Here is a 20,775-nt window from a genome sequence, read left to right on the forward strand (position 1 = left end):
GATGGATCTTCTTCTACCAAGGATTATCTATTAAGAAGATAGGCTCTCATCGTGACTTTTTCTACATAATAGAGGGGCGCTAAAACTTAATAGTGGAATAAAGCCTATCTTCGAAAGTGGAATGCCTCTAATGCAAGAAGAAGAACACAAGTAAAGAACAAGGAGAAAAAACATTTCCTTCTATACAAGAGAGGGGATCTAAAACTTAATAGGAGAATGCTGCCTATCTCCGATAGTGGAAAGCCTCAAATGCAAGAAGAAGAACACAAGTGAAGAATAAAGAGAAAAAAACATCTCCTTCTACACAAGAGAGGGGCACTAAAGCTCGATAGGAGAATGTCTCATATCATTGAAAGTGGAATGAATCCAATGTAAGAAGAAGATTAGAAGAGAACAAAATGAACGGTTGCAAAAATTTCAACCTCTACATACGGAGAGGGGCATTGATTTTGTATAGGAAAAGTCACCTATGAAAAATAGTGGAATGCCTCCCCTGCTAGAAAGTTAGAATGCGGGAGGAGAAAGAAAAGAAACAGCTACAAAAAATCTAACTCCTGTATAAGAGGAGGGGTGCCAATTTAAGTAGGGAAAGTCGCATACTATAAGCAATGGAATGCCTTGACTGTAAGAAGATAGCTAGAGGAGAAGATAGTGGAAGGAGGAAAATTTTCCTTCTATACTGAAGAGGAGCATTGAATTTAAGTAGGGAAAGTCAGATACGAAAAATAGCGGAAGGCCTCTAGAGCTAGAAAAGAAAAAGAAGAGAAAGTTCTAACTTGTACAAGAGGAGGGGCACTGATTTAAGTAGGGAAAGTTACCTATGAAAAATAACGGAATGCCTCCACTGTAAGAAAGCCAGAAGGAGAAAAGAAGAAGGTGCAACTTTCCCCCTAGCCATGGGGGGGGGGGGGGGGGGGGGGGTATTTATAGTCTAGGAAGAAAAAAACATTCTAGAATTTTATGGAATTTTTTTTATTTTTCTAAATTTTTTCTGAATTTTCTAGGACTTTTTTAGAATTTTTTGATTTTAAAAAAATTACATGGGCGGTGGGCCCCACAGAAAAAAAATAATTAAGCCTAAACGCACAGGGCACGCCATTTGACGCGTGGCGCGCGTGCCACTTCGGCTACTTAGGCTTGTTTAGATCCGATTTTTGGCCCAGACGATCCAAATCTAACATGTTTGGTGTCCCCGAATAAGGTTTTCGACGTTCTAGACTCAGTTTTGACACTTTTAGAGCTTAACAGGGTCTCTATGATAAAGTTTGAGCATGTTTACCTTTTTTGGAATGTAATTTTTTTTTTGCGATTTAGTCAATTTAAAATATCAGAATAAGTATTTTAGGACTTCTAGAGCTTCTACGACCGAAAATAGGGAGCAACTAATATTTCATGAAAAAATTATCTTAATCGGGCATGAATCTTGACTCAAAATCAAGTTGGAAACTTCAAAAAATAAATATGGGATCACTTGAACTCCGATTTTAACAAATTTATAGTCAAACTGAGCGTCTCGCAATACGAACCCAATGACACCAAATTCATCTCAATCCGAGTCTAAATGAGTCCAAATTAAGGACTGAAAGTGTTGTTGAAAGGTTCAAACCATAATTTGGAAAACCAAACGGTTTCCAAACGTGATATGCTTATAGTCAAATCGAGCGGCTCAACAAGACGAATCCAACGAGTTCAAGATCGTCGAATTCCAATATCATTAAGATCTTTAAATATCTAATGAATGGTCCATGATCAAGGGATTCAATATTGGCCGTCCATCCAAAGCACTCTACATTTACCCTTGATCTCTCACCTATTTACGGGCCATGCCACTCTAGAATTCTATGAATAGACCCCTCATTTATCTTGAGAGGGGACCGAAGTAAGAAGAAGAAGAAGAGGAGAAAGAGAAGAGAAAAGAAGAAGGATAGGAGGGAAGAAACTCCTCCTCGACCACCGTCGGAATTCTACCCGACGCCTAAGTGACACTAGAATTCTGCCAGACGTCCAAGTGATGTCGGAGCTCTGCCCAAGTGACACTGAATTTCAGTCCAACCTTCAAGTGATGCTGAAGTTCCACCCGAACTCCAAGTGACGCCAGAATTTTGCCCGACCTCCAAGTGACACCAGAATTCTGCCCGACCTCCAAGTGACGCTGGAGTTTCACCTTAACTCCAAGTGATGCAGAAGTTTCACCTGAACTTCAAGCGACACTGAAGTTTATCCCGAATACCATCTAACGCTGGAGTCTCCTCGGCCACCGACTGACTTCGGACTTCTACCCGACGCAGGACCTCAGCTCGTCACTAGATTTCTACCTGACACCGAACTTCTTCCTATTGTTGGACTTTCGTTTGACATCTATCAGTGCTGGATTTCTATCCATTACTGGACTTTTACCCGACACAATCCTTCTAACCTGTGTCTCCATACAACAGTCTTTATGATCTCTGTCTACAGCCGACTACGGTCCTCCTGACTTACATCGTCCACTGGCTACAGTTCTTCTGACCTCCGTCGCCCGTCGACTATGATCCTGCTGACTTACGTCGCCCACCGACTAGAGTCCTTCCGACCTTCATCGCCCGCCGACTACGATCTCTCTGACTTACATCACTCACCGACTATAGTCCTTCTGATCTCCATCGCCTGCCGACTATGGTCCCTCTAACTTATGTCGCACACTGACTACAGTCATTCCGACATCCGTCGCCTGCCGACTATGGTTCTTCTGACTTACGTCGCCTGACCTCCATCATCCGCCGACTATAGTTTTCCTGACTTACGTCGCCCACCGACTACAGTCTTTCCGACCTCCGTTGTCTGCCAACTACGGTCCTTCCGACTTACGTCGCCCACCAACTACGGTCCTTCAGACCAAACAACCACATCAGTAGAGACTCTTTGTATTCTCATCATGGATGTACATCAAGTTAAGGCCTTCCCCCAATGAAGGAACTCATTTGTAATCAACTGTAATACTAGTGGGTTCATTCAAACTGGGCTAGACCCCGTGATTTTTTTCCCTTTTTCAGAGGTTTTCCACGTAAAAATTTTGGTCTCTAGTGAACAACGCACCCTCTTTTTTTATTTGTGTGTGTGCTGAATCTTCGTACAATGCTAAGACATTAAACTTTATATTTCTCTACCGCCACGGCCGCCATGAATACTCTATGACGCAACAATAATAAAAGTAATTTTCGTTAAAGACAGTTGTTATTATATATATATTGAACAATATTTTTTTATAATTATTATATATTAGTAAAATTCAATTAAAAATTTTTGAGAAATAAAAAAAGAAAATATTAGCCAATTAAAAATTTGATTGTAATTTAAAAAATAAAATAATGAGAAAGATGCTAGAAGAAAAACAATTTTTATTCATTTTCCGCGTAATCTCCGTCTCCGGCTGCGCAGTCCGTCCAGTTGCGTGCGACTTCTTTAAACGAACCCATCCAGATTACCATTATGGGGTTTTTTAACAATGCTTCACCTCAATTCTACTTGGTTTTTATTTTCATGTCTCCTTATACATTTTGTCGTAAACGGTATCCGTTCTGCTCCAAATTCAAATAAAGTTTGTTTATTTGATTTCTTAAACGGCAAATTTCTTTTAAACTTTTTTCTTCTAATCAGCGAAAACAAATCCGAGGCCAGAGGACTCACCATTTTAATTTTCCTGTTTAGGTTCTTCGAAATATTGTTTTATCTCTATATATATTTATCATTTTAATCTCTCCAAATGGCCAAGTTCTAATCTTTTAACAGTTTACTCCAAAATCCACTCATCTGAATCTTGGTTTTTATTGAAGTTTTTTTTTTCCAGAATAAAAGATGAAAGCATTCTTAGCTAAATGAAATTCATAAACGGAAGTCTCCCTCCTAACTTCATTCATGGAGAAGAAATGGGTAGTCCCCCTCTTCGTGAGTACTTTATTCGGCATCTTCCTCCTAAGGTCCCTCAACATGGGTCTATTTTCCTCCATGGAAACCATCAACTCGGTTCTCTCTCTTTTACCATCCAAAATCTCCGGCGACAACCGTGACTCTCCTGTCATCGTCGATTCCAAGCTCTCGTCGGAGCCACCGGCGCCGGCCCCTGACGTACCTCGCCTCGCTTACCTCATCTCAGGGTCGAAAGGGGACCTCAGCAAGCTGTGGAGGACCCTTCATTCTCTTTATCATCCTCACAATCTCTACGTTGTGCACCTCGATCTGGAGTCACCGGCGGCGGAGAGGCGGGAGCTCGCTGCCCGGGTGGCCAACCATTCGCTGTTCGCCAAGGTGGGGAACGTTTATATGATCACTAAGGCGAACATGGTGACCTACAGAGGTCCGACAATGGTGGCTAACACCTTGCATGCCTGCGCTATTCTTCTCAAGAAATGGAAGAAATGGGATTGGTTCATCAACCTTAGCGCTTCTGATTACCCTCTCGTGACTCAAGATGGTAAGCTCTAAGTGTTTGATGAAATGCTCATTGAACTTTAATCTTATTTTCTTACTGCTTGTGTTTGTGTTCAGATCTCCTTTTAACCTTCTCAAAATTGCCTAGAAATCTGAATTTTGTTGAGCACACGAGTAGATTGCGATGGAAGGAGTATGTTTTAAGAGTTGCTTGCGATGAGCTTATTTTCTTTTCTTTTTTGCTTTTTTTTTCCACAATAGATGTGTTTTTTTATATGGTTTGATAATGTGAATTTATTTGGATATAGGCCACACAGGGCAAAACCTTTAATCATGGATCCAGGGCTCTACATGACAAACAAGTCTGATGTGTTTTGGTTGTTGTCAAAGAGAGAAGTGCCCAATGCCTTTAAGCTGTTTACAGGTACTTTTTAATCATCATTTAAGAATGATTAATATTTTTGTTAGATTGTTGCGCAGTTTTGTGATTGTTTGATGGATAATGTTCTTTAGATTTGAAGGCCACAATATGCCTGTTTGATTTTATGGAAATTATAGAGGAAATGAAAATGATGAAGGAACTTGTTCGGTTGATGAGAAATTGAGTAATAATTATTTTTATTTTTTTGTTTGTTTTGTGGGAGATTAAATTTTTACATCTTGTGAAGAGAGCACATATACCCCGAGGACTCATAATTGTTATTTTTTCACAAAATTTTGATATGTAATTGTTAATTTAAAAATTTATACATTCATATTTGTTAACTAAATCCAATTTTCTATTGATAACATTCAAATCAGACACACAACATGAAATTATAATATAAAATCCATTTGCATTCTCTCTAATTCTTTCCAACCAATTGGAGCCTGAAAGAAATTTTTTTTATGGTAGTATGATTTTCTGATGTCCTACTAGAAACATTTGCCTTTACTAATGTTTGACAACTTTGGGTTCTTCGAAAGAATCAACATAGGAATGATGAGATTGTAATGCCTATTGGATTCATTATACTCAAATGAAATGTTTCTGACAGCTAAATTTAACGGGCATTAGCTTTTTTTGGGGCAAAATATTTAAAAGATAAGTTTCACTTGATTATGAGGGTGGTCAATAGACTGAATGTTCTTAAAAAAATCATTAAATAATTATTCTTTGGTTATGGAGTTTCAATTGAAATTGTTCGAAGGGTACATGGCATAGAAAATGAATTCAATGTGTTAAAAATTATTATTATCGACTTAAACAAGAATTATTGTTGTTTACACCATGAGCTAATTAACTTTTACATAAAGTCATGAAAGGTGATCAGAGATGTGGGACTTGCTTTCCATTTGGCAAAGCCGGAGATGTTAGAAGGGGGCTTGTCGTTGAAAAGGTCTTCCTTTCTGTCTTTGTTTCTTTTATCTTTTTTGTTTTTTGTTGAAGGACTTGAACTAATTTTAAATTATGGGGAACTCTACCAATTAGGCTAATCCTTGTGAATTGGTGGTTGAAAGGCTATTAGAAAGGCTCGATAGAATCAAATGTTCTGACTTGATCAAATATAATACTCACTGTATTTGACTCCAAAGTCTAAGCGAACATATTTATTATTTGGATCAATTCCATTCCTTTTTCTATCAAAGCTTTCTCACTTGTCTCTTAGAAAAGAAGTTATCAATGATATCTGGTTTTAAATCACTGAACACTTTCATCAAACTGGAAAATTCTTACAGGTGTCTTCAAAGCATTTGTTAACAAGCTTTTATTTAGCATTAAAATTCTGAACACAGCAGCACGGAAATGATGCAAAAATTTTTACCGTCAATATGTATTTAAGGAAATTCTCTCAAATTCGTTGGTCCTTCAAGCTACAAATCAATACAAACAGAACTTAACCAGTGCCACGCTGGTTAGTAATGTTTATTACAAGCTCTCTTATGCAAAGTGTGAAACTGCTAACATGCAGGATCAGCATGGATGGCTCTGTCAAGAGAGTTTGTTGAATTCTGCATCTGGGGCTGGGACAACCTACCAAGAGTTCTCCTCATGTACTACACCAACTTTATCTCGTCCCCCGAGGGCTACTTTCAAACAGTCATCTGCAATTCACCAGACTTCAATGGCACAATAGTAAATCATGACCTCCACTATATTTCTTGGGACATTCCTCCCAGACAACACCCACACACCCTCTCCCTTAATGACATCGGTAAAATGATTAGCAGCAATGCTCCATTTGCACGGAAGTTTGATAAGGATGACCCTGTTCTCGACAAGATTGATGATGAGCTCCTTCACAGAGTCAAGCAGTGGGTCATCCCCGGAGGATGGTGCTCTGGTGAGCCCCTTTGCTCTGATGTTGCTGATGAGCTAAAGCTTAAACCTGGACCAGGATCGGAGAAGCTTGCATTGCTTATGGATAGGTTATTTTCATCTGAAACATTCATGTTTAACCAATGTAAATAGAAATAGTATTGTCTGTTGCAATGTCTCCTTTTTCATTGCTTCTACTTGTTCTCGATTATTCAAGTTTGAATTACATTAAGAATGTTTACATGGTATCAAAGCATCTGTGTAATGGAATCATTTCTCATACTTTCCTTCTTCTATTTCTCATTATGAATGATTCAGCATCTTCCATTATGAATATAGCAGATCCCTATCTGTTTATGGAGGGCTACACTGTCCCTCCTCCATGGAAATTTCTGATGTACACAATTAAAAATGTGGTTAGTTTTCAGCTAGTGCAGATAACCATCTCCCCTGTGATCGGAAGTTCTTAAAATGTATTGGGCTAATGGCTTCAAGGATATCCTGGTGGGTCTACTTCTTGTCATTCATGTCAAGTTGTCTTGACTTCCAGTGAAGTCGCTCCAAATCCTGATTACATGCTCTGGATGCCTATGGATCATAATGCTATGGCTGCCCCGTTCTCTACTATTTCAGCACCATTTCTTCCATGCATGCTTACTCTGGATTCACGTGCTGACATTTGGAGCAACATTGATTTCTTTCTACTTTTGTCAAATTGAACTTATATTTTTCAGCTTAAGAATGAACTACATCACGTTACTATGAATGATCAGTCAATTTAACCATGTCTATCCGACATAAAATCCAAAGTCAATCTAATTGTCATAGCTCCTCTTAACCCGGAAGATATATTCTATGTAGTGTAGGCTCCGAAAATTTGGCCCCGGCCACTGCTGGCACTGTTTGGTTTTTCTTCGGCGAGGAAGTTTTAATGGAATTAAGTTCCGGGATAAATTTTGGAAGGCAAATGAGTTTGTAGATAAGACTCTATCCAGAGATTTCTCCCTCATTTTGTGAGGACTTTATAATCTGAGTCCTGGTTTCCTATAGGCGCAAGCCCCTATAGTTAATTACCCCTCCCGATAACGAGAGAGAACTTTCGATTAAGGCTATTCGTCAATCAAATACGTATAAATACGTGTTATCTGGCATATAGTAGCAGCATAGGTTTGGATGTTGGAAAATTTGGGAATATGGAGGATTGAAAGATTTGGAGATTTGATACTAAAAATTAGAAATTACACCATCTTGCACTTAAAGCAGATGGTTGGGGAATGAATAATAGACCCGATCAAGATCCCATGGTTCCGTCATCCCGGGCCATCATGGTTCCTAGTTGTGGGCTCCGAAAATTTGGCCCCGGCCTCCACTCGCTTTTCTTTTTATTTGAGCGAGGGAGTTTTAACTGAATAAGTTCCGGGGTAAATTTTGGAAGGCAGATGGGTTTGTAGATAAGACACTACCCAGAGATTTCGCCATCATTTTGTGAGGACTTTATGATCTGAGTTCTGATTTCCTATAGGCGAAAGCACCTATAGTTAATTAACCCTCCCAATAATGAGAGAGAACTTTCGATTCAGGCCAGCCGTCAATCAGATACGTAGAATATATGTGTTATTTGGCATATAGTATTAGCAATGAGTATTGGTATTGAGGGTTGGAAGTTAGGAATTTGAATGGTTTGGATATTGGGAAATTTGGAGGGTTTGATATTTAAAACTTGAAATTTTCAATGTGGGATTTGGGCAGGATTTCTGGGAGACGACTGCAAACGGGGCCAAATCAGCGTGATTCATGGGAGGATTTCGTGGATCCAACGGTTTACAGGTATTATTTTTTTTGTTCCTTTGGGTTTATCTGTGGAGGTCAACAAATGTGGCACATGTCTAGAGTGAATCACGTCTGTTGTATGCTGATTGACCCTGTGGATATCTAGATATTTATTCTAGATGTCACACTAGAGCTTTCATTTAGTAGATCTCCTAAAATTTATTTGGATGTCACACTATGATTTTTATTTAGCAGATCTCCAAAAGCTTGTTTGAATGTCACACTACGGTTTTCATTTAGTGGACATCCAAAATTTTGTTTGGATGTCACACTAAGATTCATTCTATAGATCTCCACTAAATCCATCTCCGTGCCTTCATGGATCCTTAGATACATGTGCAATCTTTAGTATTGTTGATATATTTTCTCTTGTTGAAGTAGAGATCCTCGGGGTAGTGATAGAGTACTTTGTATTTAGATCCTTAGAGCTTCACTTTGTAGATTGATGCAGATAGTATTATCACCTCTTGCTCTGCTTTTGCTCCACTATCACTTTTGCTTCTAGCATTTTAGTATCATTTGAACTTTATCTGATCTTTGTAGATTCATTAGTCGGTGGGACTTTGTTGCCTTAGGCTCTCCACAGTTACTTTTGGGTTCAGGTACACTTTCTCCCCTTTTTCTTAGTTTTTATTTTGCGCTCGTATTGACATTGTTTTGTATTTTGTGCAGGCTACCACAGGAAGAGAATCCGAGCTTCAGCCAGTTTACTGCCTTAGGAGACTTCAGTTTTGGTACGTTTTTACTTTGTTTGTATTGTTCTTTTCTTTCTTTAGCTGCTTTCTGACACCATTTTTTTTGCTCTACACAGGTTTCGAGAGGAGCGGGATACTTGTTCGCGATCCACCTCGGGAGACTTTTGTTTTAGGTACAACTTTCTTTTCATAGTCTCTTACATATATTTTTTTATAATTCTTCTTCTTTCTGCTGATTTATCTGTTGCTTTATGTAGGTCCTAGAAGTGTAGAACACCTGGTTTTTAGAAGGTGAAGAATAAGGCTGTGGACTTCCTCTTCAGGCGTAGTTTAGGAGATAGATTGTAGTCCTCTGTGAAGGGCATTGTACTTTTTTTTCCTTCAGTTGATGTAATCTTATAAAAAGATGTAGTCCACAAATTTATATATGAATTCTGAACTTAATAAAATAAAGTAATTTTATAAGTTCAGTTGCTGATGAGCTCTCTTTTTACTGTTCTTGAGACTTCTGTGGTTGTACTTTGACCCGTGCTCCTGGTATTTTAAATATTTATTTGGGGATCTCGGCATGCAGCACGATATCGACCTAAATAAATATTTAAAATGCCCACAGTCTTTAGGGACGCTTATAGATATTATTCGGGATGCTTCTTTTCATAATTTTAGACATAGTCACGAGATTTTGGTTCTTCTGTCCTGTGCTTTGTGTTGCGGACATTGATGGAGGATTACCTGATTTGTCTTTACTGACTTGTCAGGTGATTTTTCTACCTTCGGCCCTATACTTTCTGCTTTGGTGGGCTTGTTAAAGGAGTAGATGTCGATGACCTAAACCTCTAGGTTTGTATTAGGTCGATCGAGAAAAGTCATCGGTCCAGAGTTTTGTGCATAGCGGACTTGTTGATGACGGAATCCACTTAGTTCAGCCATAGCCTTTTCATGAACTGTAGGATATTTTCTTCGGTCCTTTGCTTTGTGCTTTGACGGACTTGTTGAAGAAAAATTCCTTTGATCATCGCTTTGTGCTTTACGGATTTGTTGAAGGATTTGTAGGTTATGGATTCAGTTGATAGTACTAAATGTAGGTATATCTTGTTCCTTAACCACTTGAGAAGACTTTAATCTGAATCACCTGAGTTCATCAGATCGGAAGAGCTAGAATTTGATAGCTCTTTTTCCTCTGGTTGTTGAGATGGAGGTTTCTCTACTACGGCCTTTCTTATGGCTTGTTGAGTAGACAGAGCTGCCAGTGGTCTGGTCATATTTGGGCATGTTGGATCCGACCTTTTACACCCATTCAGACTTTAGACCTGAGCTATGGGAATTACGCTCCCCAATGATGATTTTATTGAAGTTAACAGATTTGGAGTCATCCTTTGTGGTTGTAGATTTGGAGCCTACGAACATTTGGTAGTTGCTCAAGACTCATCTTCCCACTGGAACTTTGATCCCCAATCACTCAGGAGAATTTTGGTGGACTACGATCACTTGAACTGGTCGAGTCAAATTGGCCTTTGTTCTTCCTACAGTCCCTACTGAGGGATTGACGAAGTGGGGGTTCCGCTATTACGGCCTTTCTTATGGCTTGTTGAGTAGACGGAGCTGCCAGCGATCTGACCATATTTGGGTGTGTTGGATCCAACATTTTACACCCATTCGAACCTTAAGCTTCATGCTGTCGAAAAATTTCAAGCTTTTTCGGCTCAATTTTGTAGGAGTGTGTAGCCACAAAAGTCTCTTTCTTGACTTTTGAATCTTTATTCATTAGAGAAGGTGTTGTTTCGATCTTTAGAGAAATTACCTGCAATACTTTGAAAAATAAGTATTTGTATTCTGGAGCACAAAAGAACATTTGAATTGATAATTTTAAATATTTATTCGGGGATCTCGGCTACAGCGCGATGTCGATCCGAATAAATATTTAAAATGCCCCCTGTCTCGTCGGGATATTTTAGAATGGAATAAATTTGAAAATTTGATATTTTAAATATTCATTTGGGGATCTCGGCATATAGCACGATGTTGACCTAAATGAATATTTAAAATGCCTCATATCTCGCGGGGATATTTTGGATAGGCTTTTTGTCTTTAAGATTTTAAATATTTATTTGAGGATCTCAGCAAGCAGCGTGATGTCGACCTAAATAAATATTTAAAATACCCTCAGTCTGATGGGGGATTTTGAAATATGTTCTTGCTATACAAGAGAATTTCAAAATATAAATATATGCATGCTCTGATAACTATATACATAAAAATTTGTTCATCACAAAATACATTAGTTATGAAATTTTCATGCATGATATTTCTTTAGATGTCGGCCGTTGATAGATGGCATAGGCCTCTGACCGTTCAGATCGATCAACTAATAAGCTCCTCCTTGCTATACCTTCTTGATGATAAATTTCTAGGTTTTGTTGAGCTTGTAACCTGAGTTCATCAAGTGCATCGAGCTCTTCCATTCCAAGGCGGGCATTTTGCTCTTGAGTAAGATCATTCTGAATTGCTACCTGAAGTGACGATAGTTTGATTTACAATGGTAATACGGCTTCAACATCAAACACCAATGAATAAGGAGTGGCTTTAGTTGGTGTTTTGTAAGTTGTACGATAGGCCCATAGAGCTTCTGCTATCTTCGTATGCCACACTCTTTTGTTCTTGACGAGGATCTTCTTCAACAATTTCACCAATGTCTTGTTGAAGGCCTCCGCCAAGCCATTTGCTCTTGGATTGTATATAGATGAATATCGCCAATCGATTTTGTGACGATCAATAAATTTATAGATTTTTGTACTTTTAAATGCAGTACTGTTGTCTGAGATTATGCGGCGTGGCACATCAAATTTGTAAACAATATTGTGGGTGAAAAAGTTTATCATATGCTCCGATGTGACTTCTCTAAATGGAGCTGCTTCTGCCCACTTGGAGAAGTAATATGTTGCTGCCAGAATAAATCGATATCCCGCTAATGATGGCTGATTTATTGGCCCGATAATATCAGTACCCCAACATTCAAATGGTCATAACGCTATTGTTGGGTGTAGTGGATTTGGAGGCTGATGCATAACATCACCATGAATCTGACATCCATGGCACCTCTTTGCGTGGTCAATATAATCTCTGAACATAGTTGACCAATAATATCCCATCATTTTGATTTTAGCAGCCATCTTAGGACCTGACTGATGAGCTCCGCAAAGTCTTATATGGACTTATATCACCACTTTATCAGCTTCCTTGGTCCTTAGGTTCCTTAGCCATATTTGATCAAATGCTCGTTTATACATCGTGTCGTTGACAAATGCGTATTGCAATGCTCTTTTTCGAATTTGTTCGGCCGTAGACTTTTTTGTCGGGAGTTTGTTTTACTTGAAGTAGTCAATGAATGGTTGCCTCCAATTATTTTCGACTTTAATATTTAAACAATGCCACCATGATTCTGAAGCTTGACTTGATTTACGTCTCTTGGTCACATGATATTCTTCTGGATAATTCTCCATAACGATCTGATGTAGAGGTTGAGGGTCAATTTGGGTTTCATCCTGCTAACTTGAATCTGTAATTCCCTCTGCCTTCGGGAATTGTAACAGAGCGGGCGTTAAGATCCTACGGTTGTAAACTCCGATGAATATAGGTTTCTCCTCATTGGAATTTATCATTTCCTTTGGCTAATTTGGCCAAATAATCTGCTTTGACGTTCTGTCCTCGAGGGATTTGAACTATTTTAACATTTGGTACCTGCTTTAGGAGTTCAAGGGTCCACCGGTGATAGTGAGCCAATTCAATCTTAGAAATCTTGTAAATGCCCAAGACTTTATTTATCACAAGATGAGAGTCGCCGAAGATTTGAAGATTTTGAATTTTGACATCAATTGCTATCTCCAACCCTACTATTAGAGCTTCATACTCGGCTTCATTGTTGGTTCGAGGTTCAGTCAAACTGAATGAAAACCTCATTATGCCTCCTTCAGGTGGTATGAGAACAAGAATGATACCGACTCGGGCTTTTACAATATTTGGAGGTCGGATAGGTCTAATAGATAATGCCCCGTAAAAATACATCTTCCAGAATGGTAGCCTTTCATTCTTCTCGACCTGCATTATTTGCTCGTCAGGCAAATAAATATTTAGTGGAGAATCTGCTGGGATCAGATGTACAACAAGAAAATTTGCCAAGGCTTGACCTTTCACCGAATTTTGTGGCATGTATGTGATATCAAACTGTAGTAATAATACCGCCCACCTGGCCAAATGACCTGCCAATGCTGGTCTTGTCATCAAGAACTTAAGCGGATGATCTTTGATATTAGCGTGATTTTGTGGGATAACATGTAGTGGCGAAGTTTTCGAACTGCAAAAATCAGTGCCAGACAATGCTTTTTAGTAGGAGAATAACAGCTTTTTTCTCCAATCAACCTTCGACTGATGTAGTAGAGCGTATTTTCCTTACCTTCTTCATTATTCTGGGCCAATAGTGCTCCGAGAGACTCTTCTAGTGCTGTCGTATACAGTATAGGAGGCTTTCCCGGAATTGACGCTGCTAGAATGGGAGGATTTAACAAGTATTTTTTGATACCATCAAATGCTTCCTGACATTCTGCGTCCCATTTGAAACGGACATTTTTTTTCATTAGCTTTGAAAATGGCTGACACCTACCCGATAGATTTGATATAAATCTCCGAATGAAAGCCAGTTGTCCTTGGAGCGAGCGAAGCTATCGAAGGTTTCTTGGTGGTGGCATATCTGTGATCGCCTTAATTTTGTTGGGGTCGATCTCGATACCTCGATGACGGACAACTTATCCCAAAAATTTTCCAGAAGAGACTTCAAAAGCACATTTGAGAGGATTCATTTTTAGATCATACTTCCTGATCCTTCCAAAATAATTCTGAGATATTTTAAGTGATCCTTTCGGCCAAGACTTTTAACAACAAGGTCATTTACATAGCACTCGATCTTCTGATGTATTAAATCATCAAATATGTGAGTCATTGCCCGCTGGTAGGTGGCACCAGCATTCTTCAGGCCAAAGGGCATGACTGTGTAGCAGAAAATCCTGGTGGGCGTCCTGAACGATGTGTGTTTTTCATCTTCGGGCGCCTTCTTAATTTGATTGTATCCTGACGATCCATCTATGAAAGAGAATATATTGTTTTTCGAAGTATTGTCCACAAGGAGTTCGGATACAAGGTGTGGAAAGTCATCTTTTGGGCACGCCTTGTTAAGGCCCCTAAAGTCAATACAGACAAGAATCTATCCATTCTTCTTTTTTACAGGGATAATATTGGCAATCCAATCGGCATATTTTTCTTCACGGATTAAGCCTGCCTCTATAAGCTTATTGGTTTTGGCAATCACATGTTCTTCTATCTCCAATCTCATTCTTCTCGGAGCTTGCTTGACAGGTGTTATATCCGGTTTGATTGCTAATCTGTGAACTACTACATCAGGGGATAAGCTGGGCATCTCAGCATATGTCCAAACAAAGCAGTCCCTAAATTCACAGAGGAGTTCTTTTATTTTTTCTATTTGTTCTTTGGGTATGAAAGAAATAATGAAGGTTAGGCGAGGATCCTCCTCAGTCCTCAAGTTGACTTCTTTTAGTTCATTCATAGTGGCTATTTGTCCACCTTCTTCAAGCTCTTTTGGTGCAGGCTCGGTCTCTACGGGTTGATCATCATAATCATCAGCTTCGCATGTCTCTTCAACACCACCACCCTCGGATTCAATTTCCATGCATGTGATTGTCCGGCAAGTCTCTTTCCGAAGGAATTTTTGCTTGATGAATCCGATGCCTTTATATGCATCTGTATCTTTCTGTCGTAACGGACACGGATTCCTTCCATACCATAGGCCCAAGCTTGTACGAAATTGTCGTTTGGTAGTAGGAATATTGATTTGCTTTCGTAGCATTCTTTGAATATTTTTGTTATTGAACCTATGTAGCCCTGTAGGAAATAATTCCTCAGAGTCGAGGAGAATGCAATCACAGTCATGATTCTACTCTTCGTGAACTCCCGTGGAATATAGCACATTCTTTGACACAGTCCCATTTTTAAAGGGAGGAAGATACAGGGTGGCAAGTTATTCAACTTTATGCATCTCACGCGAAATGATTTCTTTGAAATGTTGCAAGGGAATACATGTGACTACGAATATAATATCTGAAATTGATAGGCTGTCAATTCTTCTAGAGAACACATTCTACACAGTGTTCATATAGATTGAGTCGTAGTCATAATCATCATTTGAAAATTCAACCTGCCTACTCCATTCATCCGTGGGCTGGCATACTTTTCAGGATTTGGCAGGAATAACATCTTCTTCATCTGTATCACTCCCAAGATGAGGTACATATTTCTTTTCTTTTGGAATGGTCGGTGCTTTGGGAAGAGTCGACCCTGCCTTCTTTCTCCCCTTTTACTTTTTCTCACCCTCTGGTTCAGGTTGCTTTGTAGTCTTCGAATTTGATGCTTTAGCTTCAAGGGAGCTCAAAGACTTTTACTTTTTTGGCATGAAATACCGTGAATCTTCATAACGTGTTGCTTCATTAATTATAAATGGCTGAATGTCACTGGAGATCCTGAATTCTTCTCCATCTTTGAGATATTTCATACATTGGTGTAATGTTGACGGGACAATGCCATATTCATGCAACCAGAGCTTGAACGAAGTATCTGCATCAATCACATGGAATTTAGCTTATGTATGAAATTCTCTAAATACAAGAGGCATCATAAATGATCCGAGGGTCTTTTGCCCTTTTTCATTGAAACCATGCACCATCGATTTATATGGCCCGAGGTGTTCCACATCAAGGCAGAGGGATCTTAGTGCTTTCAAGCTTATCAAATTTACAGAGGATCCAGGATCAATCAGGATTCGACTGATGATCAGCTTATCGCTCTCTGTAGTAACATATAGAGAACGATTATGGTCTGGAGTCCCAAGCATCATGTCCTCTTCGAAGAAAGTAATGAATGGCTCATTACGAGCTTGTAGAACTTCTATCAAATTACGTTCAATAAAATACGCCTCGTATCTTTCGGGATGTTTGAGAGCTTGAATCAGAGTCTCCCGAAAGTCTTTTGATATTACCAGGGCATCGTATATGCTGAGCTGTGCTGGGATCTTTCTCAGATGGGTTAAGATATTATAATCTATCCCCTTGGCTGAAGTGTTCTTTTTCTTAGGATCTCTAGGGATAATATCATCGTTGATGATTATTTCTTTCTCCTTATCTTTATTGGAGACCCCTTTCTTCGGTGGAGGCGGTAGTAACTTGTCGCTTCTTAACTGCACTTTAGCAATCTCCTCTGGTTCAGAGTCATTTAATAGAGCATTTTCTTCAGAATCAGCCATTGTTGCATCTAGGGACTCATTTGTTGATTCAAAATAACCACCCATGTTTACATGTCCCATCCGAGACGTTATGCTAGGGTCCGATTCATCTTCTTATAAAAAATACAAGCCCTCTTCAAAGCTGTAATCCATTGGCAAAACAATCATATAGGATTCAGAGGGTACTTCTTCTATGTATTCTTCTTTTATCGATATACTCGGCGCCATCGAGATGACCCTGTTGGTGTTGAAAAGGCGATTTGTCTTGCAAGGTGGAAAGCAAATCTTAATTAAATTTCTTTGGAAAAATCGGGAATTAAATTTAAATTTCAATTCTGAAGTCGAACAAACCATTATGGATGGTATACCACCTTAGAAGACGGAGATAAAATCTCCTAACGGGTTCAGACCTAAAATTATAAATTTTCACTTGGCTATTGTAGTCTAATTTAAGGGAGAACCACATATGACCCCGGAGGGTCAAAACGAAGTTCAATCAAATTTTCGACTACGATAATCAAGAGAAGTGATCATTAATTAAGTATTTTTTAAATTTATGTTAACACATGATAAATCTCCCCGAAGAAAGAAAATATCATTTGTTAGCAATCATTCGATAATGACAATAACGATTGTTATAAATTTGATTCCCCAAAAGAAATATTAATTAATTTTTTTTGAAAAATTGATGTGGATTCTAAATCTCCTACGAGCGTAAGCACTCGTAGTTAATTACATCATAGGGAAATTAAATTCCTTACGAATACTCTCGATTAAAATAACGATAGAAATTTTATTTTAAAAATTTTCTAGGAATGATATCAAGGAGGTGAATTTGGAATTTCAATCGGGATTGGATCAAATTTTGAACACTTATTTTCGGAGTCAACGGAGGAGAGGTAGGAGGTACCTAAAGATTCTGAAATAATTCAGAAGTGCCCCAACCTAAGCTAAGTGTTGGGCTTTAAATTTGGACATAAGAAACTTTAGTTCAGAGTTGAGCATTTATTAGAAATTTGGGATTATATTCCCGAAGGTTGGGATCTTATAATCAAAGATCTGACCGAGATCCTAAATCTAAATTTGGACACTGGACCATAGTCGTCCGAACTTAACTATTACAGTGCAAAATCTGGACTTACCCCGGCATGGATTGGGGAGCCAGCTTACCACCTAGTTGATTTAAAAGAGATGAGTCTGATTTTTTATGAAAGAGTGGTAGGGACATTTTATTTAAAGTTTTGGAGAGCTGGGACCGACATCTAGAGATTTCCCTAATTGGCCCCTTTGACTTATGATGGGTGCAAAATGCTAAGGACTAATGCAATTAAAATTTTGACTCTTTTAATTTGTTTTTAATGCAATGCATGCTAGTTGACAACTTCAAATTAAGTATGCTTAAAATTTAAAAAAAAAAATAGGCATAGAAAATAATTTCTTAGAAGACTAGGCTTCCCCAGGTCCGGCACCTCGTCCTCATAGGTCAGACTATCCGGACTCTACCCGCAGGCGGGGAAGGGTCTAAAATAAGGAGAGAGTAGTACAGAAATATGCATGCGACCCTGAGATTATAAGATTACGAGTATTAAAATTTTTACACCCACGAGTCTTACGTATCCAGGCGAAAATAAAATTGCCAAAAAATTAAGAAAAGCAGGCAACCCTAAAGGCAATCATCTCAACATATCAAATAAAAATGAATTAATTAATAAATGTCCATAGGCAAAGTTGTCTTGCTTATTACATACCAGAATTTTACAGAAAGTAAAGTGGTCGGGCAACACTGACAACAACTCGGATTCTAAACTTAGTAGAGACGCAAGTGGTTTTGAATGGGATACTCATTGTCTTCAAGTCTTCAATCTTGTTCTCCTTCGGGTTCATCTCCTTCATGCTTCTTGAATTCTTCGTAGTAGGCTACCCAAATGGATAAGAGGACACTTTTCTTGAGGGGAAGGCCACTCTTTCCTCTTTGGGTAGGAAAGAAATGATCCAAATTTGGATCTCCAAATAGAAAAGGGCTACTCCCCTAAGGGGTGTCCTTTTTTCTTTGGAGTCCAAGATTTGGACCTATGTACCCAATTCAAAACTCCACTTTCACAACACTTGACACTTATACAAATTACATTTATATCAAATCAAAATTCTAGACTCTTCTGCAAGGTTATCCTAAGCAGTTAATAAATCAAGATATATTTATTCTCAAGCAACTATATATATGCAGAAAAGAAAGTAAACACACTAGCCATGCTTTTTTTATTTGGAAGCTTTAACAGCTAAAATACATGTGCAAGCATTTATAATAATTAAATTTTTTTTATTGACTTGACCCCCTTTTTATTGCCCTGCATAAACGTGGCCACCTGCAGAAAATTATGTGAACATCCAGATCGTGCCTATGCTAGGGGTAATCTAGTCGCCAAATACATCAACCATCCACAGAGTGTAGAAAAGTAATTAGCAGACACAACAAAGCAATTTTATCCACAACATGTAGTGAAAACTACGAAAAATATAGCACACAACAGTAAAGTAAACACCGGCCTAACCTAGATCTAGAGTTGGTTATCCAAGCAAATCATCTAAAGTGTGTGTAAAAGGTTGTGTAGCTGGGGTAGGTCATAAAGTGGGTAATTTATTAAAGTTGTCTAAAATTCTAGGTTTGTTAAGCCTTAAAAGGGAAATTTAGATTAATGTTTAAATATTAATATATTAAGAATTTTGATTAAGTATATTTTAAGAGTTAATTGATTACTACCTTTATTTCATACCGAGGCCGTGAAATTTATTCCACCTTCCTTGGGGATAAGCTAATAGCCTCGTAGGCCTCGGTTACCTAGTATCAATTATGGTTAATTAAGTTGATTTAAATTGGTTGGAATTGAAAGAGTGGATTAATATAAAAAGGAGTTGGTTTCTAATTTTAATGGATTTGTTGAGAATTTTATTAGCCTATTAAGAAAACTCTGAAATTTAAGAGGGTTAGTGGATTTTAAAGGATTATTCGGATATGCTAACTAAAGGGTCAAAATTTAACTTTTAGAATTAGAGAGAGATTAAGAAGTATCAGATTTTTAATAAATATTAGACCTAATTATGAGTTGTTAGACAGGTGGTACATTCAATTTGGAGTTTTCTATCAAAAGTTATGATTTTTAAAAGTTTTAACCAGATTTTGACCTAGAGTTGTCCAAAATGTTGATTTTTTTTATTTTGACCAGATTTTGGTGATTTGATATTTTTAGAAAATACTAAATCTTAATTGGAGTCATTAGCCATTAATTTTGACTGATTTGAATTTTTCTACAATTAGTTATGAATTTTCAAAGTTTTCTTAATTATTTGAATTTTAAAATTCCTTAATTAAGAATATTTTGATTATTTTGACCCAAACTCATTCCAAACTGCATGTAATCATTCCCAAAGGTCAGGTATGACCAATGGGAGTGTTTTCAGTAATTTGAAAATTATTTGGGATTTTTTTAATAATTTTTAATTAATTAAATTAATTAATTATTATTTTTCATTAGAAATTTAATTAAAGTTAAATTGAAGGTCCAGTCAAAGAGATTTTATTTCTTTTAGGTAGATAATTATGTTATGGACAATTTAAGGTATTATTTATAATTTTTGGATTAAAATTAGATTTATTAAAATTTTTTAAATTTTCTGAGTCCTTAAATGGGTTGAATTTTGAGAAGGATAATTTTCTTACCTAATGAGCTCCAAATTCAATAAAATTTAAACCTGTGGTTCAAAATATTACTAAATTTAATGTGTTTGAGTTTCACCTCTATTGGGTGTGTGTATAATTCCATAGAAATTTTCTAAATTTTCTAGACATTTCCTTAATTATTTTTCTTAAGTGTCCATACTATTTAAATGGGCATGAAATTTGGTGCGTCTAACCATGGTACACATAAATTCACATCAAAAAACTTTCATAGAAAAATACCAAGTATCTAATGAGTTATGAATTTTCAAAGTTTAGGGTCCAAAATGGACCTTTTATATTGAAAATTTACATCACAGGAAATTAAAGAGCATCTGATCCTAGAAAAATTACATAATATGCCTAAGATGCTCAAGAACATTCCACCAAAATTTGGGATTAATTTGATCCCTGGATTATAAGAAAATTAGGAAAATCTAAATTAAAAAAAAATCAGTTTTCTTATAATCCAGAACTCAAAATAGATTAA

General features: G+C 37.7%; 1 protein-coding gene across 4 annotated transcripts; it reads left to right on the forward strand.

Annotated features, from left to right (window-relative positions):
• Positions 1 to 3,405: 3,405 nt before the first annotated feature.
• LOC110105592 (beta-glucuronosyltransferase GlcAT14B) lies at positions 3,406 to 7,018 on the forward strand. Of its 4 annotated transcripts, XM_028694884.1 has the most exons (6): positions 3,483 to 3,548; positions 3,637 to 3,687; positions 3,827 to 4,450; positions 4,525 to 4,600; positions 4,716 to 4,831; positions 6,360 to 7,018. In XM_028694884.1, exons 3-6 carry the CDS (start codon positions 3,895 to 3,897, stop codon positions 6,857 to 6,859), a joined length of 1,248 nt encoding a protein of 415 aa, XP_028550717.1. In that variant the 5' UTR covers positions 3,483 to 3,548; positions 3,637 to 3,687; positions 3,827 to 3,894; the 3' UTR covers positions 6,860 to 7,018. The 4 variants fall into 4 exon arrangements, with proteins under 4 accessions (XP_028550718.1, XP_020690810.1, XP_028550716.1 ...); XM_028694885.1 differs by lacking the exons at positions 3,483 to 3,548; positions 3,637 to 3,687 and adding an exon at positions 3,406 to 3,473; XM_020835151.2 differs by lacking the exon at positions 3,637 to 3,687 and having other exon boundaries at positions 3,417 to 3,548.
• Positions 7,019 to 20,775: the final 13,757 nt, after the last annotated feature.

Source organism: Dendrobium catenatum, unplaced genomic scaffold (genome assembly GCF_001605985.2).
Source record: "Dendrobium catenatum unplaced genomic scaffold, ASM160598v2 fragScaff_scaffold_587, whole genome shotgun sequence".
Classification (NCBI taxonomy): domain Eukaryota; kingdom Viridiplantae; phylum Streptophyta; class Magnoliopsida; order Asparagales; family Orchidaceae; genus Dendrobium; species Dendrobium catenatum.

What these genes read in the sequence shown, in the direction of transcription:
- LOC110105592 (XM_028694885.1), top strand. Translation starts at nt 3,895, where the DNA reads ATGGAGAAGAAATGGGTAGTCCCCCTCTTCGTGAGTACTTTATTCGGC. An exon ending in CCCTCTCGTGACTCAAGATG is followed by an intron (nt 4,451 to 4,524) that starts GTAAGCTCTAAG and finishes GTTTGTGTTCAG; the next exon opens with ATCTCCTTTTAACCTTCTCA. An exon ending in TGCCTTTAAGCTGTTTACAG is followed by an intron (nt 4,832 to 6,359) that starts GTACTTTTTAAT and finishes GCTAACATGCAG; the next exon opens with GATCAGCATGGATGGCTCTG.